The 19,237-nt window shown below is 46.1% G+C and overlaps 1 protein-coding gene and 1 pseudogene across 1 annotated transcript; one reads left to right on the top strand and one right to left on the bottom strand.

Moving 5' to 3' along the window:
• LOC114693671 (protein ZBED8-like) lies at window positions 1–9,117 on the bottom strand. Its single transcript, XM_028870169.2, has 4 exons — window positions 9,010–9,117; window positions 4,746–4,995; window positions 3,011–3,161; window positions 1–2,105 (listed from the first exon to the last, which is right to left on the bottom strand). Exons 1-4 carry the CDS (start codon window positions 9,057–9,059, stop codon window positions 289–291), a joined length of 2,268 nt encoding a protein of 755 aa, XP_028726002.1. The 5' UTR covers window positions 9,060–9,117; the 3' UTR covers window positions 1–288.
• Window positions 9,118–12,460: 3,343 nt separating this feature from the next.
• On the top strand, window positions 12,461–15,818 carry LOC114693672 (annotated as a pseudogene).
• Window positions 15,819–19,237: the final 3,419 nt, after the last annotated feature.

Here is a 19,237-nt window from a genome sequence, read left to right as displayed (position 1 = left end):
TGGTGTAGCATGGGTAAGTCTTAATATAACAATAATAGCTGGGTGGCGGCGGCGGCAATGAAGGCCTTACTCTCTGCACTTGGGAGGTAGAGACAGGTGAATCTCTGAGTCTGAGGCCAGCTTGGTCTACAGAGTGAGTTCCATGACAGCCAGGGTTACACAGAGAAACCCTGTCTCAAACAACAACAACAAAATCCAAAAAATAAAAAAAAAAATAAAAAAAAGAAAAAAAGAAAAAACAACCCACAAGTTGCTACATTTTGTGACAGTTATCTAAAAAAGCCATTATCAGTGTGAAGGTTGAGACTGCTTCTTTTTCACTAGGTCAGAAATTCTGGGGATGGTCTTTGCCAGAGCACAGCGAAGATCATTTTCCACGGCGAGTCTACTTCTGTACTTAGACTTGATCACTAACAAGCTGGAAAACCCCGTTTCACATAGATGTGTAGTGGGAAATGGAAGGAGGAGGCGCAACACTGTCTCGGACAGAACAGGGTAGGGCTGCAAACACTTGATCCAGAACTGGGTAACTGGAAGTGTTGAGAAATCAATCCTCGCTGCGTCGCTGTTCAGAAGGTCAATGAACTCCTCTTGGGCTGTCTTGGGAACATCTTCCACTCTGACCGTGAATGGGCTCCTGGCAAGGGCAAACGGGATGTCAGGTAGGTTTGGAAAGTACCAGGAAATTTCTCCTGCAAGCATGTGCAAGTGTTCTTTGACAGAAATGATCATTGAGATCCTTTTGGAGGGTTCAATGTCATGCTCCTCAAAGAAAGCAGATAAGGTAGGCAGCATGTATATCTTATTTTCATCCAGCTTTTTTTGCCAAAGCTGAAGTTTCATTTGGAAGGATTGGATCTTTTCGGACAAATCGAGGCAGGTTGCATTTGGTCCTCGCAGTGATAAACTGAGCTCATTCAGGATGGCAAAGATGTCCACCAAGTAAGCTATTTTCTGCAATTCACTTTTATTGCTGAAAAGTGCTTCGAACTGTGGTCTTGCTTTCTGGCTGAAAAACATCCTGAGTTCGTCTCGAAGCTCAAAGACATGTTTTAAAACAGTTCCTCTGGACAACCATCTCCCTTCAGTGTGAAATAGCAGAGCTTTGTCTGGCATGTCCAGGCATAGCTGGGAAAACAGTCGACTGTTTAAAGGGCTCGACTTGACAAAATTGACCGAACCTACGACTCTTTTCATGACTTCCTGCAACTCTTGGGGCAGCGTCTTCACCGCTAACGTTTGCAGATGAAGCATACAGTGAGTTCCGATGACTCTGGGTGACGCGTTCAGTACCAAGTGTTGAAATCCAGACTGACTTCCTAGCAGGGCCGGAGCACCGTCTGTGCAAACACCACCGATCATTTCCCACGAGAGCTTGTGCTCTTTCAGAAATGAACTGACTTTGTCAAATACATCCTGCGTAGTAGCTGTTGTTTCAAGGGGCTTGCAGAAGAGGAACTCATCTTTAAAGTCGCCGTCATTAATGTACCTCGCGTAAACCAGTAACTGTGAACAGTTTGCCACGTCGGTCGATTCATCGAGCTGGATACTAAATATTGGCAGTGGAGCAGCTTTAATTTCCTCGATTACCTGATTGAGGATGTCGGCAGACATGTCGTCTATTCTTCTGCGGACAGTGTCGTTAGATAAGGAAACCGTACTCAGCTGCGTAACAAATTCATCTCCAATCATAACTCGAACACCGTCCTTGGCCGCTGGCAAGAGTAAATCCTCAGCAAAGGTGTGAGGTTTCATAGTCCTGGCGATTCTGAGTGCCACCAAATAGGAAGCCTCGACGGCTATTACGTTCTGTCTGGGGTACTTGGCGCCGCCAGTGTCAGGTCTGGCTCGCTTGAGTTCATCAGCTCTGCTTCTAAAATAGCTGACGTCCTTGCCAGCAAAGCTCAGGTGCTTGCTGTCAAAATGGCGCTTTAATTTGTTCGGCTTCATCGATTCCGCTGAGAGAACGTCACCACAAATAACACACTGCGGCTTCTCAATCCCTGCTGTAACTTTTGAGGTAAAACCATACTGTAAAAAATCTTCACTGTATCTTCTTTTCTTAACCTTCTTCTCTACACGATCCATTATTGGGGGATGGCCCTCTAATGAAAATAATACACAACAAGAGCTTTAATAATACAAAAGATGATGCCATAGTTCAGTCAATACAATACATTAAAGTTTCCTATGATTTACCATTCTCTGTGTTTTTTTTCCTTTGTTTTTTGGTGTTATTGTTTATTTGTTTGATTTTAATGTACCTGTTACTATCACAAGGGGGAAGTATTCACATCACCACAGCTGAACATAAAAAAAAACAATTGGCGCCGAGTGGTGGTGGCGCACGCCTTTAATCCCAGCACTTGGGAGGCAGAGGCAGGTGGATATCTGTGAGTCCTAGGTCAACCTGGTCTACAGAGTGAGTTCCAGAATAGTCAGGGCTACACAGAAAAACCCTGTCTTGAATAAACCAAAAAATAAAAAACCACCAAAACCAAACAAATGAACAAACAAATCAGCATCCAGATTAAGTTCCCATAGTACAGATTTTTTTCCACAGTAGTTGATGACATTACAGTACATGATTTTATATTAACCCAGTAATTATAATTCATGAGGTGTCGTTTTTACCTCTAATACTGCTGCTGTCCACACAGTAGCTGCTTTCTACAGATGTGTGACTGGTCTGCATAACTACATTTTGGCACCAACCCTGTCACATACACCTGTATTTGTACAGGGTGTAAGTGATGGGGTGGGCACAATGATGCCACCACCCTGGTTATTCCTAGGTGGGCTTATCTGCATGTAGGCAGACCCACCCAAGACTATGGTAAAGCAGAGTCTCAGTTCCGAAGACCATCACAAACATGCGTTTTCCAATGAACTTAGATGACCCTGGTGAAGGGGTCTTTCGACCCCAAAGCAGTCAAAACTCATGTGAGTTGAGAATGGCCACCCAGAGGGTTCAGTCCTATCACTCTGAGCAGATGGACAGGTCACCTACCATTTGCAATTCTGTACTGCTGCAAAACCTCACTGAAGCCCTCGCAGAGCTTGACGTCACTCTGGTTCTGGGCACACTCCAGAAACTGTTTGATCTCAAGAGAGCAAGGCCCAAAAGACTGCTGGTTCACAGGCTGGGTTCCCTGGGGCTCCTGCCAAGACATAAATAACATTAGGTACTCCTGAGAAAGGGTAGGTGTATACAGCAAGGGCTGCATTCACAGACTGTAGGCCAGGGAAACAACTAGAAAAAGGCACAAGTTTAGTTTTCTGTCTAGGAACACGGTAGTGAAAACCATTTAAAGAGAGAGCAAAACAAACTTTAAGGTTAAAGAAGAAAGATACCCTCCAACTCAAAACCAAAGAACAAACAAAGGTCATCCGGAGTCTGAATGGGAGGGCGGTTCTATGACGTGTTTGCTCAGTAAACACAGGCTCTGGGCCAGATCGTAACACTATAAATATAAAATCAAAACATCAAAATCTGGCCGGTGGTGGTGCACACCTTTAATCCCAGCACTCGGGAAGTAGAGGCAGGCAAGTCTCTGAGTTTGGGGCCATCCTGGTCTACAGAGTGAGTTTCAGAACAGCCAGGGCTACACAGAGAAACCCTGTCTCAGGAAAACAACAAAAAACAAACACAAAACACAACAAACCTGGCTAGGGATTCAATATGAGACTGTGTACTTGGCCCTGGGTTTGATCCCCAACACTACAAACATATATACGAGAAGTGAACCATTCTTAAGGAAAAATAGGACTATTATGGGAAAGAGATGGATGAAAACTTCAGATACACCAGATTTCAAGAAATTACATGCTCCTTAGAAGGGAAAATCCACATATTGGGGGGGGGCAAAAAATAGCAGGGAAGGGGTCATAGAGCTATGAAAGGGACTTGTGTCACCGAGACTGAACTCAAGGGCCAGGCCTTTGAGTAACTCCATGGCTGTAACTCCCACACTTGAGAAGCCAACCCACAAGACTGCTACAAGCGTGAAGCCAGCTTGGGTCCCACACTGAAGACTTTGTCCCCAAGTGAACCAACAGGAATCCAGAATAAGTGTAGTCAAGAAAAACCTTTAACAACCAAGGCAGGAGGATTGCCATGAGTTTAAGGCTAGCTTGAGTGAGGTCCTCTCCAAAACAAAAATCATCTAAAGGGGAAAATGGCCATCTTATAGTAGGGTGGGCTAGACTGTTCGAATTCCAGTCTGTTCTACTTGCTGATGTTCGCCTAAGGGTCAAACTCAAACCACGCCATGTGGCTTTTGTGTGTGATGCCCCCACATGAGTGTGTGTGTGGGTGTCCCCACAGGGAGGCCAACCAAGACATGGGGTGCTTTCCCTCTGCCTCTCTCCATCCTATTGTCTTGAGGCAGGGCCTCTCACTGAAACCGGTCATTTCATCTGCCAGCCAGCCAGGCTGTGGGATCTGCTTGTCTCCCCTCCACGATGAAGGACTTACAGATATGGATGGCTATGCCTAACTTTTTGTAGGTTTATGGGATTTGAACTCAGGTCCCCACAGGTTCAGAATAAGTGCTTATTCACTGAGCCATACCCCCAGCAACCTTCACTAAAAAAAGGTGGTGGTGGTGGAGCACACTACTTTGTACTTAAAGTTGTGGATCCTAAAATTAAACACAGGGTCCTACATAAAAGATGCTTGCCAGCTGCCAAGAAGTTTTCTCAGAAAGAAAAACACAGAAAGGAAAAGGTGCCCCCAATCTTACCTGGTAAGTGATGTCAGGCCTCGCAGGCTCAGCATTACCACCTCCACTGAAGCCCCCGGTGATGGCATGACCCAGGGTGTGCCCCACTGCGGAGCCCACAGCCACACCAGCTGCAGTGGTGGCCATCTGGGCCATCAGGCCTGGCTGCCTGGGGGCAGCGGCAGGGGAGCCCACTGCAGATGGGGCAGCTGCTGCCGGAGGATGAGCTGCAGGTGCTTGTCTGGGAGCAGCCCTCATCGGAGGGGCCCGGCTAGGGAAGAGAAGAACAAAACCCGTCAGTCCCCACTTCCAAATGGCTCTGGAATTCACTGAAGAAATGCAACAAGCCAGGTTCGGTGGCCACACCTGTAATACCAGCACTGGGCTGTTAGAGACAGGAAGAATCAACAGGCCAAAGTCATCTCAGCGACAGTGATTTCTTCCTCCTCTTCTATTTTATTAGTTTTCCAGATATAATAATCACAACATTTCTCCCTTGCCTTTCCTCCCTCCAAACCCCCTCCCATATATAGACCCCTCTTTGATGACTTCAAATAACCGGCCCCAGGCTGCTGTTACTTGTATGTATGTTTTCAGGGCTGGCCTCTTGGTACTGGATAACTAATGGGTGTGCTCTCACTGGGGAATTCTATTTCTCCTGCTCTCAGTATTCCTGTGGGCTTTTCACCATACACTCTGGCGTATCTACTGCCATCCTTGTTCTGCACTGTGATTAAGGCCAGCCTGAGAAAGGATACCCTCCTCTCAAAAACCAAAACCAACCAACCCAACACCCTAGCCAAAACAGCAGTAGCTCTGAACCTGTGACTCCTCCTACATCAGCCTCACCCAGTGCTGAGATTACAAGCATTTGTCACCCAGCCTGGCTTCAGTTTAAACCGATCTTATTGTTATATTTTATGTGGATGATTGTTTACATGCATGCATGTCTGTATACCACTTGCATGCCAGCAGAGGGCCTTGGATCACCTGGACCTGGAGTTACAGATGGTTTTGCGGGGCCGTGTGGATGCTGGAAATCAAACCTGTGTCCTCTGGAAGAGTGATGGATGTTCTTAACTATAAAGCCAACTTTCCAGCCTCATTTTAAATCTTTAAACACCCATACCAAACCCATGCAAGAAGACTACAGAAACTGTTTCCAATTACTGCAGATATATATATATAGCTGTACTTATTTAATCTTTTGTTAAGGTTTTAACAACCAAACATACACTATTTTGTCTTTTTTTTTTTTTTTGGTAACTGTTTTCATGTATCCACATGGCTCACAGTATCTTTATTAAGAGTTAGAAAGGGCCAGGCAGTGGTACATATACCTTTAATCCCAGGACCTGGGAGGCAAAAGCAGGAGGCTCTCTGAGTTCGAGGCCAGCCTGGTCTACAGGTTGAGTTCCAGGATAGCCAGGGCTACACAGAGAAACCCTGTCTTGAAAAACAACCAAGAAGAGCAACAAAAGAGAGAGTGAGAAGGGAAGATGGAGAGGCTGCTCAACAGTGAAGATTGCATTCTGCTCTCCCACGGGCCCCACGTTCAGTTCTCAGTAGCTCTTAACCACCGCGGTGAAACTCAGCTCCAGGCCCTCTCACACCTCGGGCCTTCCCCGGCTCACATCCCCACTTCATTTGCACAAACCCACTCACAGACACTAACAGCCTGAAAGATTATTCAAATGTTGCCGGCGGTGGTGGCGCACGCCTTTAATCCCAGCACTCGGGAGGCAGAGGCAGGCGGATCTCTGTGAGTTAGAGGCCAGCCTGGTCTCCAAAGCGAGTTCCAGGAAAGGCGCAAAGCTACAGAGAGAAACCCTGTCTCAAAAAAACAAAAAAAAAAAGATTACTCAAATGTTAAACGGCTACTACTTGTACAACAGTACTTCAGGCCAGGCGGTGGTGGCCCACGTCTTTAATCCCAGTGCTCCGGGAGGCAGAGGCAGGCGGATCTCTGTAAGTTCAAGGCCATTCCAGAACTACAGAAGAGCAAAAAGCTTTCATTTTATTAGTATATCAGTTTCAAATTAAATGTCATCATATTAAAGAAGAAATATCAGAGAGCTGTTGCCATGGAATCCACTGCGTCTCAATCTTCCTAATGCTACAACCTTTTAATACAGTTCCTCAAGTTGTGGTGACCCCCCTACCCCACCTCCCACCCCCATGCATGAAACTGTTTTTGTTGCTACTTCATAACTGTAACTTTGCTACTGTTACGAATCGTAGTGTATATATGTTTGGAGCCAAAGGTTGGCCACTGGTTGTCCTGACCCACAGGTTGAGAATGGCTACCAAGGTGTGTTGAAATTTTAGAACAATCAAGGAGTCTCCCTAACCTAGTTAATACCTGAATAAAGATTTAGAGCTGTGTGTGTGTGTGTGTGTGTGTGTGTGTGTGTGTGTGTCTGATAAAATGTCTCACTGGAGAAAGGTGTTTGCTGCTAAGTCTGACAACCTGAGTTCAATCCCTGGAACCCACAAGGCGGAAGGAAACAACCAATTTCCACAAGATGCCCTTGACCTTCACAGAAGCAACACACACACACACACACACACACACACACACACACACACACACACACACAAAAGGAGACATGAAAAGATTTAGAACTTAAGTTAACAAAACATTTTCCTAGCAGGCATGAGACCCTGGGCTGACTAAACCAGAAAGAGAAAATGTACAGAAGGCACAGTTCCAGCTCCTCAGTGAGGGGGACAAGATAGTTTAGTACGTGGCTTTGGGACCAGCTTGGGCAATGGAGAAAGACAATCAAAAGTCAACAAAATCCAAGACAGCAATGAGGTAGCTAATGTTCAGAATGTAGACCAAGGCCTTCATTTTACCAATTAGAAAAGGTTAAGTCGGGTGGGTATGGTAGGGTGGCCCACACCTCTAATCCCAGCATTCAGGAGTCAGAGGCAGGTGGAGTTCCAGGACAGTCAGGGCCACAGTGAAACCCTGTCTCAAAAGAAACAAAATAAGCCGGGCGGTGGTGGCGCACGCCTTTAATCCCAGCACTCAGGAGGCAGAGCCAGGCGGATCTCTGTGAGTTCGAGGCCAGCCTGGGCTACCAAGTGAGTTCCAGGAAAGGCGCAAAGCTACACAGAAAAACCCTGTCTCGAAAAACCAAAAAAAAAAAAAAAAAAAGAAAGAAAAGAAAAGAAACAAAATAAACCACCAACCCAATCCAAAAAGGAAAAAAAAAAAAAATTGGGGGAAGTGACCTATGTAAACTGCAACTTTTATTAATTTTATTTCTCTTTCCGTTTTTTAGAGCCAGGGTCTCTCCATAGATAGTTCTGCTAGGCTTCAACTGGTGGCAAGTCTTGCCTGTGTGGAGACAGAGGCATGGGGGAACGGGACTATCTTGGTGGTAGATGGGACATTCCCCTACCATTTACACAGCACTCTGGTTCCCTCCCAGTATGACCATAATTTTTAACTTTCTATGATTTTATTCCCCAAAAGTTGAACACCTGGAGTCTGGATGGTGTCAACAATTTGCTACTTTGCAACAATTTCCCGTGGGCCAGTGAGGTCGCTTCCCCTTTGCCGGTCTCTTTCACGGGTGTCGCCTAAGACCATCCTGCATATCAGATATTTACATTGCGATTCATAACAGTAGCAAAATTACAGTTATGAAGTAGCAACAAAAATAATTTTATTTATTTATTATTTTTATTTTTTGAGACAGAGTTTCTCTGCGTAGCTTTGCGCCTTTTCCTGAAACTCACTCTGTAGCCCAGGCTGGCCTCGAACTCACAGAGATCCACCTGCCTCTGCCTCCCGAGTGCTGGGATTAAAGGCGTGCGCCACCACCGTCCGGCCAAAAGTAATTTTATTATTGGTGGTCACCACGACATGGTGAACTGTATTAAGGAGTCACAGCATTAGGAAGGTTGGGAATCACTGCAATAGAGCATTTACCACTAAATATTAGGTCCTCTGGACTGAAGTGGTGAATAGAGAGAACTGTAAATTCTCCGCTCTCCACACAGAGGCCCGCACACAAATAAATATTTAAAAAAAAAAAAATTTGTTTTTTCTAAAGACCTTTAAAGCCTGTTATCCCAGCCGTGGGAAAGCCGAGTCTGGAAAATAAAGGAAGGCCAGCCAAACCTATGTGAAGTTCAAGGCTAGCCCGAGGGCCTCAAAAACACAGTGAGACAAACCCACCTCAAAGACCGTCGCATAAATCATTCTTTCCCCGCCTCTTTCTAGACTATGTCCTCTAAGGCCCTTCCCCACCAGCCCCCAGGAGGGTCTCACCTGGCCGGAGGGGCCACCCGGGAAGAGCCGCTTCCGCTTCCACGCGGCATCCTAGGTGCTAGTAATTTCAGCGTCCAGACACAACAAACTTTGAAACGCCCACGAGCGTCCAGCAAAGAGAGGAAGGTGGGAGGCGGGGCCTCAGGGCATAGCCAATCAGCGCCCAGGAGCAGCACGGTCGCTGAAGGTCATTGGAAGAGCGAGGCGTCAGTAACCGGCGGTGGCTGCGTCCCACGCCGGGAAGTTGCTTGGCGACGGGGCGCTGTAGCTAACCGGAAGTTCTTGGGATGGCTCTGTCAAAGCTTGTCCTTAGATTCCGTGATGGTTAGGTTTTTGCTTCCAATGGACAACTGACTTCCTCCACAACCCGGCCTTTCCTTGATTTCGAGATCGTCCCGCCTCAGCCTGTCAAGTGTAATGGATTGGGGCATTACAGGCATGTGCCGCCACGCCTACTGTGTTAACAAGTGTTAAACCTGAAAATTAGGAAGAGAAAGACTAAATCCGTGATTGTCTACACAAAGCAAGCCTCAATGTAGAGGTACACCCCGGACTGGCCAGCCAGCTGTCTCACACTAAGTCGGTATTTGAAAAGCAACCCCTTATTGGATTTTTGAAGTCCCTTTATGGGGGAGAGATAAAAGACTAATAGAGACTGGGCGGTGGTGGCGCACGCCTTTAATCCCAGCACTCAGGAGGCAGAGCCAGGCGGATCTCTGTGAGTTCCAAGAAAGGCGCAAAGCTACACAGAGAAACCCTGTCTGGAAAAAAAAAAAAAAAAAAAAAGAGGCCGGGCGGTGGTGGTGCATGCCTTTAGTGCCAGCACTCGGGAGGCAGAGGCAGGTGGATCTCTGTGGGTTCGAGACTAGACCAAGAAAAGATTAATAGAAAACAGCTATGTGTTTACAGAGGCCAGAGAATTGGCTGGTCGAGAGTGTTAGAAAAATACAATGAAAGAGGAAGACAAGGATATACATCTTTTTAATAGGGTCCCACATCAGATTTAAGAAACACTTACTCTTTAATAGTAACCTATTTCTGTAAAGTATGGGGGCTTAACATAATGGGCTCTTTGATTTGCAAGGTATGTTCCTCCTGTTTAATCTCACATTCCCGCCTTGGCCCATGTAATTCTTCCAAACCTTTGACAAGGGAGCAGCATTACTTGATGCTATTGTTGGGTAAACGGTTTAGGTGGCGCTACCTGGGCCCCACCCCTGCTTCTCTCCCTAGACCACTGCCTGAGAAAGCCCTCCAAGCAGCAGCTCCACCCCGCTCCCAGGGTATTTAAGGGCCTGACCCGTAGACTGCCCCCTCCTGGACGTGTTATCACACACACACACACACACACACAGAGGAATGCTCTGCTCAGATTAAACATGGACTTATTAATTTGGCCTGATCTGACTTATTTCTTCAGAGGAGTTACTCACTACCAGGGGATTCTTACTTATCCAACATGAGTCTGGCACTGAATATCTTGGGCGTGATAAGGCTAGTAATACATTGAAATACCCAGGGCCCAAATATTATGATTAATGAGAGAACAATCAGGGGCCAATGAAGGGAGAGAACCATCTTAGTCAGGAGGGGCCAATTTTATTCCTCTCTGTAAATCCTTGGTTTGGTTATCAATGATATGGGAGAAATCTGATACATGGAAACAACACATTGCAAGGAATTGTTGACATCCAAGATTATGTTTGAGCAATAGAAACTCTTTGGTAGCCCTACTTTGTAAGACTGTGGGGTTTTTTGTTTGTTTTGTTTTGTTTTTTCTTTATTTTTTTTCAAGGCAGTTTTTCTGTGTAGCCCTGGCTGTCCTGGAACTCACTCTGTAGCCCATGCTGGCCTTGAACTCACGGAAATCCACCAGCCTCTGCCTCCCAAGTGCTGGGATTAAAGGCATGCAGACCACTGCCCGGCTTGTTTTTGTTTTTTTGGTTTTTTTTTTTTTTTTTGAGACAGGGTTTCTCAGTGTAGCCCTGGCTGTCCTGAAACTCGCTGTGTATACCAGGCTGGCCTAGAACTCACAGAGATCCACCTGCCTCTGCTGGGATTAAAGGTGTGTGCCACCACCTCCCGCCAAGACTGTCATTCTTAACTCTTCCATTTCATGATTAATTTTTGCCAATATCTTTGCTGTAGTACTAGGAGTTTTAGCTATTAAGCAGGCTATTTTAGAAATCTCCTTTTGCATTTCTACAGCCAATGCAGGCCCAGGTAATACAAAGGTACCTACGACTGTTATTGAGGTGGGGTCTAGCAGATGTAGGGAGTCCACAGAGTTTTCAGTTTCCTGACTCCATAGTCCTGTTAGCAGATGGTAGAGACTACCGAATAAAATAGGTGTGATTTGTCTTTGCCCACATATGCCCTTCTAACCTTCAGGGAGGGCAGATATAAGTGTTATTCTCCCAGAAGGAAAAAAAAAGTCCATCTGCCGGGCGGTGGTGGCGCACACCTTTAATCCCAGCACTCAAAAGGCAGAGGCAGGTGGATCTCCGTGAGTTCAAGGCCAACATGGGCTACCGAGTGAGTTCCAGGACAGGCTCCAAAGCTACACAGAGAAACCCTTTCTCGAAAAACCAAAAAAAACCAAAAACAAAACAAAACAAAACAAAAAGCAAAAGGCCATCCCAAGGCATAACCTTGGAAATAGTGTTGCAGTGGGGAGGACCATCAGTACAATCAAAACATAGGCAGTGAAGGAAAAAGGCATTATTTATAAGAGTATCGCTATAACCGTGGGAACGCTGTACAGGGGCATGTTCCGTTGCGTACCGTTAAGTTGGTATAATGTTATAATGTTTATATGTGACGCCTACGGTGGAGCCCAAAATTGGCATCCAATCTACTAGCTATAGACAGTGGCATTATTTAGGTAGGTTCATTTCGATGGGAGCGACTAAGGAGTCTGTTTTCCCTTTTTCATCCTAATACACTTGTAACTTCCGCTATCAGGTTTTGTCAAAGAATATTTAATGATGCTCAAATCTGTACTGTTACATTGGGACTGGTCAGTCAGTTTAGTCCATCCCAGTCACCCTCCTTCCATTCGGGTAAAAACGATTTGTCTTCTTTCCTTCAGCCAAACAATGGGCCCTGTTGGGTGGGCACAGTCCCTAGCCTTACAAAGAAATATGAAGGTATCTGCTGTAACAAGTACACCTTCTATTCCCCCCATTAAAAGACAGGAACATGATGCTAAGGCAAATTGGAGTACAATTGTAAATAGAGAGCAATCATCGTAGCCACTGTCAAAAGCACATATAAAGAAGTAGGAACAGGCATTGTGGGAAGGAGGCGGCAGCGTCCCGGGCGGGCTGGAGGTGCAGCAGCGGTGGCGGCGGCGGTAAATCCTCCCGGCCGCTCACAGCACTGTGGAGCCGCGGCCCCAGCCCGGCCTCGGCCCGCGCGCCCCTCTTGCCCCTCGCGGCTTCGCGAGTCAGCCCCTCCTCTGCGCGCGGCCTTGCGGAGCCGGCCGGCCGGCCCAGCTCCCCTCCCCGGCCCCGCGGGGCGGCCGTGCTGCCCTGACGAGGCGGGGAGGGGAGGGCTGGACCGGCCGCTGGCCGGGCGACCATGCCGAACTTCTGCGCAGCGCCCAACTGCACACGGAAGAGCACGCAGTCGGACCTGGCCTTCTTCAGGTTCCCTCGGGACCCGGCCAGATGCCAGAAGTGGGTTGAGAATTGTAGAAGAGCAGACTTAGAAGATAAAACACCTGATCAACTAAATAAACATTATCGACTATGTGCCAAACACTTTGAGACCTCTATGATCTGTAGAACAAGTCCTTATCGTACAGTTCTTCGAGATAATGCAATACCAACAATATTTGACCTCACCAGTCATTTGAACAATCCACATAGCAGACACAGAAAACGAATAAAAGAATTGAGTGAAGATGAAATCAGGTCACTGAAACAGAAAAAAATTGAGGAAACTTCTGAACAAGAACAGGAAACTAACAGCAATGCTCGGAACCCCAGTGCAGAAGCAGTGAACCAGCAGGATGGAAACGTGTTACCTTTGACCCTTGAAGAGAAGGAGAACAAAGAGTACCTCAAGTCATTATTTGAGATTCTGATTCTCATGGGAAAGCAGAACATACCCTTGGATGGGCACGAGGCAGATGAGATCCCAAAAGGCCTCTTTGCTCCAGATAACTTTCAGGCGCTCCTGGAGTGCTGAATCAACTCTGGAGAGGAGGTCCTGCGGAAGCGCTTTGAGACCACAGCGGTGAACACATTATTCTGCTCCAAAGCGCAACAGAGACAGATGCTGGAGATCTGTGAGAGCTGCATTCGGGAGGAGACGCTCAGGGAAGTGAGAGACTCACACTTCTTTTCCATCATCACAGATGATGTGGTGGACATAGCAGGAGAAGAGCACTTGCCTGTGCTGGTGAGGTTTGTCGATGAAGCTCATAACCTGAGAGAAGAGTTTGTGGGCTTCCTGCCCTATGAAGCTGATGCAGAAATTTTGGCTGTGAAATTTCACACTACAATAACTGAGAAATGGGGATTGAATATGGAGTATTGTCGTGGTCAGGCTTACATTGTGTCCAGTGGATTTTCTTCCAAAATGAAAGTTGTCGCTTCAAGACTTTTAGAAAAATACCCCCAGGCTATCTACACACTCTGCTCTTCCTGTGCCTTAAATTCGTGGTTGGCGAAGTCTGTCCCTGTGATAGGGGTGTCCGTGGCTTAGGAACGATTGAGGAAGTCTGTTCTTTTTTCCACCGATCACCACAGCTGCTTTTAGAACTTGACAATGTAATTTCTGTTCTTTTTCAGAACAGTGAAGAGCGGGGTAAAGAGCTGAAGGAAATTTGCCATTCACAGTGGACAGGCAGACATGACGCCTTTGAAATCTTAGTGGATCTCCTACAAGCACTTGTTTTATGTTTAGATGGTATAAATAGCGACACAAATATTAGGTGGAATAACTGTATAGCCGGACGAGCATTCGTACTCTGTAGTGCAGTGACAGATTTTGATTTCATTGTTACCGTTGTTGTTCTTAAAAATGTGTTATCTTTTACAAGGGCCTTTGGGAAGAACCTCCAGGGACAAACTTCTGATGTCTACTTTGCAGCCGGTAGCTTGACTGCAGTACTGCATTCACTTAATGAAGTGATGGAAAATATTGAAGTTTATCATGAGTTTTGGTTTGAGGAAGCCACAAATTTAGCAACCAAACTTGACATTCAAATGAAACTCCCAGGGAAATTCCGGAGGTCCCAGCAAGGTAACCTGGAACCTCAGCTAACCTCGGAGAATTACTATAAAGACACCCTCAGTGTTCCAACAGTGGAGCACATCATTCAGGAACTTAAAGACATATTCTCTGAACAGCACCTCAAAGCTCTGAAATGCCTATCTCTGGTACCCTCAGTGATGGGGCAGCTCAAATTCAACACCTCAGAAGAGCTCCATGCTAAATGTACAGGAGCGACCTACCCAACCCTGACACACTTGCAGCCGAGCTTCACTGTTGGAGAATCAAGTGGAAACACAGAGGGAAAGACATCGACCTCCCATCCACCATTTATGAAGCCCTCCATCTTCCTGACATCAAGTTCTTTCCCAATGTCTATGCCTTGCTGAAGGTCCTATGTATTCTCCCTGTGATGAAAGTTGAGAAAGCGCGCTATGAAAATGGGCGAAAGCGACTCAAGGCATATTTGAGGAACACTTTGACAGACCAGAGGTCAAGTAATTTGGCTTTGCTTAACATAAATTTTGATATAAAACATGATCTGGATTTAATGGTGGACACATACATCAAACTCTATACAAATAAACCAGAGCTTCCTACAAATAATTCAGAAACCATTGAAAATACCTAAAAGATTTTTAAAATGTCTTATGTTTGCTGTTTGGAGGAAAAGCCGTAAGGTATAGTAGGCCAATTAATCACTGTGTACTTTGCGGCTACACCTCCAGTTGAATGCATCATTAGCTGTTGGTAATCCACATAGTTAAATGGCCCCCGTTTGAACTCTCATGCTTTCAGTGTCTGTTCTTGCAGAAGTTGGCATTGGGATTGCCAGAATGCCTCCCTGCTAGTGGCACTCTGGAATTGCTTTAGTTAAAGTCATTTTAGATATAACTTTATCATTGTGGATCCAGTTGTCAGCTGTTGAGTTATCAGGTCTTTGAAAAATGAATTTTATGAGAGATACATTTTATAATGTGTTACGATGAAGTGTATCATTGACTTTTGACTTGTAGGAGTTATGGGTGTTTAAAATTTGTGGTAGCAGCACTTGAAAGGCAGAAGCATGAGACGTACAAGCTTTAGGCCAGCCTGCATAGTGAGACTCTGTCTCAAAAAAAACAAGGGCTCGGGTATAGCTTAGGGGAGCACTTGTCTAGCATGTGTAAGCTCATGCCTCAGCACTGCAAAAGCAACAAAGTCCACTGTGATGAACAGTCACAGGAATTACAGAAGTTTATGAGCTCAGCCAACAGGTTTCAGTGGAGTTCTGTCAGGATGGAAGGACCCCAAAGGACCAAGTGAATGGCAGAGCCAGGCCCTGTTGCTCCCCATTTGGTTGTTGCTGTTTACATTCCTTTGTTGGACCCACACTTTCATAAGCTTTTTCACAGGTAAATTCACTTCTGCTTCACGGTGAAGACAGAGACAAAGGCCATCCATACAGGCAGCTCCTGGCTTGTCTGTTTCCTTCTGTCTTTTTACATGAGTATGTCTGTCTACTGCCTCATCTTGATTTATAAGCAAAACTTACAAAAATAAATGTTTTGTGGTTTATCTAAATAATACAGAAAATTTTACTGTTATTTTTGGTGAATAAGATCAATTTTGTACAGTTTATTTCAATCTAAATAAAATGTGAATTTTGTTTAAAAAAAAAAAGAAGTAGGAACAGTTGTAATATTAGAAATCTTAACTTTTTTTTTTTTAGATTTATTGTGTAAATTATCATGCATGTGTCCCTGCAGGCCAGAAGAGGGCGCCAGATCTCATTACAGATGGTTGTGAGCCACCATGTGGTTACTGAGAACTGAACTCAGGACCTCTGGAAGGGCAGTCGGTGCTCTTAACCACTGAGCCATCTCTCCAGCCTCACAATGTAAACTTTTAGTGAGACATGTGCAGTCACAGTCTACCTCTTTTCCTTTCCTTCTTCTTGTGGAAGTCAGAGAACAACTTATTCCAGTGGATTCTCTCCTCCAGCGCCTGTCAGGGGATCTAACTCAGGTCCTCAGCCTTGGCAGCAAACACCTTCATCTCACCAATACCCTTACAACGTTGCTATTAAAGAAATAATGCAGCCAGGCGGTAGTGGCGGCGCATGCCTTTAGTCTCAGCATTCAGGAGGCAGAGGCAGGCGGATCTCTGTGAGTTCAAGGCCAGCCTGGTCTACAAAGTGAATTCCAGGTCAGCCAGGACTGTTACACAGAGAAACCTTGTCTCGAAAAACAAAAACAAAACAAAACAAGTTTAAATTATGAAGCTGGGTATGGTGACTTACACCTTTATTTATACCTAGCACTCAAGAGGCAGAGGCAGATGGATCTCTGTAAGTTTGAGACCAGCCTAGTCAACAGAGCAAGTTCCAGGACAGCCAGGGCTACAAAGAGAAACCTTGTTTTTAAAAAAAAATTTTTCGCACACCTTTAATCCCAACACTCGGGAGGCAGAGGCAGGTGGATCTCTGTGAGTTCGAGGCCAGCCTGGTCTCCACAGCGAGTCCCAGGAAAGGTGCAAAGCTACACAGAGAAACCCTGCCTCGGAAAATTTTTTTTTAAATTGTGTATGTTGTGTGTGTTTGTGTGTGTACATGAGTGCTAGAGGTATTGGATCCCCCTGGAGCTGGAGTCATAGTTTTTAGCCATCTGACATGGGTGCTAGGAATGAAACTCAGGGATACTTGGGTCCTCTGCAAGCACAGTACATGCCCTTAACTTCAGAACCATCTCTCCAGCCACTCCACAGGACTTCTCAGTGGGAGACGGGGCTCACCATTTCAGCTAGACTGCCTGGCCAACCAGTCCCCAGGATCTGCCTGTCTCTGCCTCCCCCAGAACCAGAGTTACAGATGCATGCCACTATACCCAGCTTAGTGGGTTCTCAGGATACGAGCTCAGGTTCTCAGGCTTACACAGCAAAGTGGGCTATCTCTCCAACTCTCTGAACTCTAGATTTGATGAGAAGAATAATGAAATTGAACCAATCACATCAATAAATATAGATGGTGTATTTAAGTAAAAGCGGGAGATATGGGAAAGTATGGGTTCCAATGCCTCTATCCCGGGCAAGGGATGTAGACCATAGATGGTTGGAGACAGCCCTCTTTCCAAAGCACCCTGTAAGGGAAGCTGAGGTCACTGTCCTTCCCCCATGAAGCAACAGAGTGGAGGGACCTTGTTTTCCTCTGGGTGGACAGGAGTACTCCCTTGGGACAGGCTGATAAATCTTTCACTGTCATCGTTCTCGTCAGGGAAAGTTCCCCAAGGGTGACGAAGCCGAAGATGGTTTTCATGGACTGTCACCAGTGAATGCTTTCCCCCCACAGAACAACTATGGTAAGACCTCCTGTGGTACAGTGTCTGGCAAGATGGCGGGAATAAACCTCCTGCGGCCTGTCCAGGACATTTGGTGGGTGGGAGAGCGTCCCCTGGTTCCCCATCTAATGACCTGCTGCTACGCATTAGGACTATATGACCTCATGGGCAATGTGTGGGAGTGGACGGCATCCACCTACCAATCTGCTGACCAGGACATGCGTGTCCTCCAGGGGGCATCACGGATCGACACAGCAGACGGCTTGGCCAATCACCGGGCTCGGGTCACCACCAGGTAAGGGTCTTAGGTCAGGGAACCACAAGTTTTTGTGGCCGTGGCTGAAGGTCTAGATCCAGAGATTCTCAACCTTCTCGATGCTGTGATCCTTTAATACAGTTCAGGGTACAAACGTGTGCTGTGGGATGGTCTGTATGTCAAATTGCTCTGATTGGTCAATAAATAAAACACTGATTAGCCAGTGGCCAGGCAGGAGGTATAGGTGGAACTAACAGGGAGGAGAATTGAGAGAACAGGAAGGTGGAGGGCAAGACTGCCAGCTGTCGCCAAGACAAGCAGCATGTGAAGATGCCAATAAGCCACGAGCCTCGTGGCAAGGTATAGATTTATGGAAATGGATTAATTTAAGCTATAAGAACAGTTAGCAAGAAGCCTGCCACGGCCATACAGTTTGTAAGCAATATAAGTCTCTGTGTTTACTTGGTTGGGTCTGAGCGGCTGTGGGACTGGCGGGTGACAAAGATTTGTCCTGACTGTGGGCAAGGCAGGAAAACTAGCTACAAATGTGGGCTTATCTGTGTGTGGGCTGGGCCGCACGGAGAAAGATAGAGGTGGTATCTGAACACACACAGGTTGAGAACCATTTCTTTTCTTTTTTGGTTTTTCGAGACAGGGTTTCTCTGTGTAGCTTTGGAACCTCTCCTGGAACTCACTCTGAAGCCCAAGCTGGCCTCGAACTCACAGAGATCCGTCTGCCTCTGCCTCCTGAGTGCTGGGATTAAAGGCCTGCGCCACCACTGCCTGGCAAGAAATGTTTCTTTTAAGCTATGTTCTTTGATATGGGGATAAGTCTCACAGCTAGTCCTAAGTCAGGATGGCCTCCTTTTATTATGGAAATGGCACCTAATTGGAGGTCAACCTTGGTGAATAAACATTAGAAACTTTTTAGCCACCCAAAACTTCAATTAAGGAACAGAATTTTCTTTCCCACAGTTTCTAACAAGCCTGCTTAGTTCACTATCTTCTAGTCATACTGGAGGCTCCTTTAGCTAAATTCTACTTTATGTAACTTAATTATGTCCAAGCAAGTTTATTAGTAAATCTTTTACAACATCAATTTAACTATGAGTTTCTCCTGCATTACTATGAGTCTCCAGCACTAAGAGACTGAGTCATGAGAACAGCGAGTTCCAGGCCAGCTTCCGTTATGTGAGGCCTTGTCGCAAAACAAAACCATCTGAGAAGGGTTGAGTCAACAGTCCAAGGCCCTCTGGTAGACAAGGCAGAGATGACTCAGCCAAGATTGCATTTAACCTTGTTAATACAGTAGGCATGGCGTCATATGCCTGTAATTCCCTCAATCCGGTTTACTCGAGAGGCTGAGGCAGGACGATCTCAAAATCAAGGGCAGCCTGAGTCGTGGATGAAGCCAGTCGTCCATCGGAAGCAAAAA

Source organism: Peromyscus leucopus, chromosome 23 (assembly GCF_004664715.2).
Source record: "Peromyscus leucopus breed LL Stock chromosome 23, UCI_PerLeu_2.1, whole genome shotgun sequence".
Lineage (NCBI taxonomy): Eukaryota > Metazoa > Chordata > Mammalia > Rodentia > Cricetidae > Peromyscus > Peromyscus leucopus.
The sequence above is the reverse complement of the archived record's forward strand: the minus strand, read 5'-3'. Positions and strand labels throughout refer to the sequence as shown.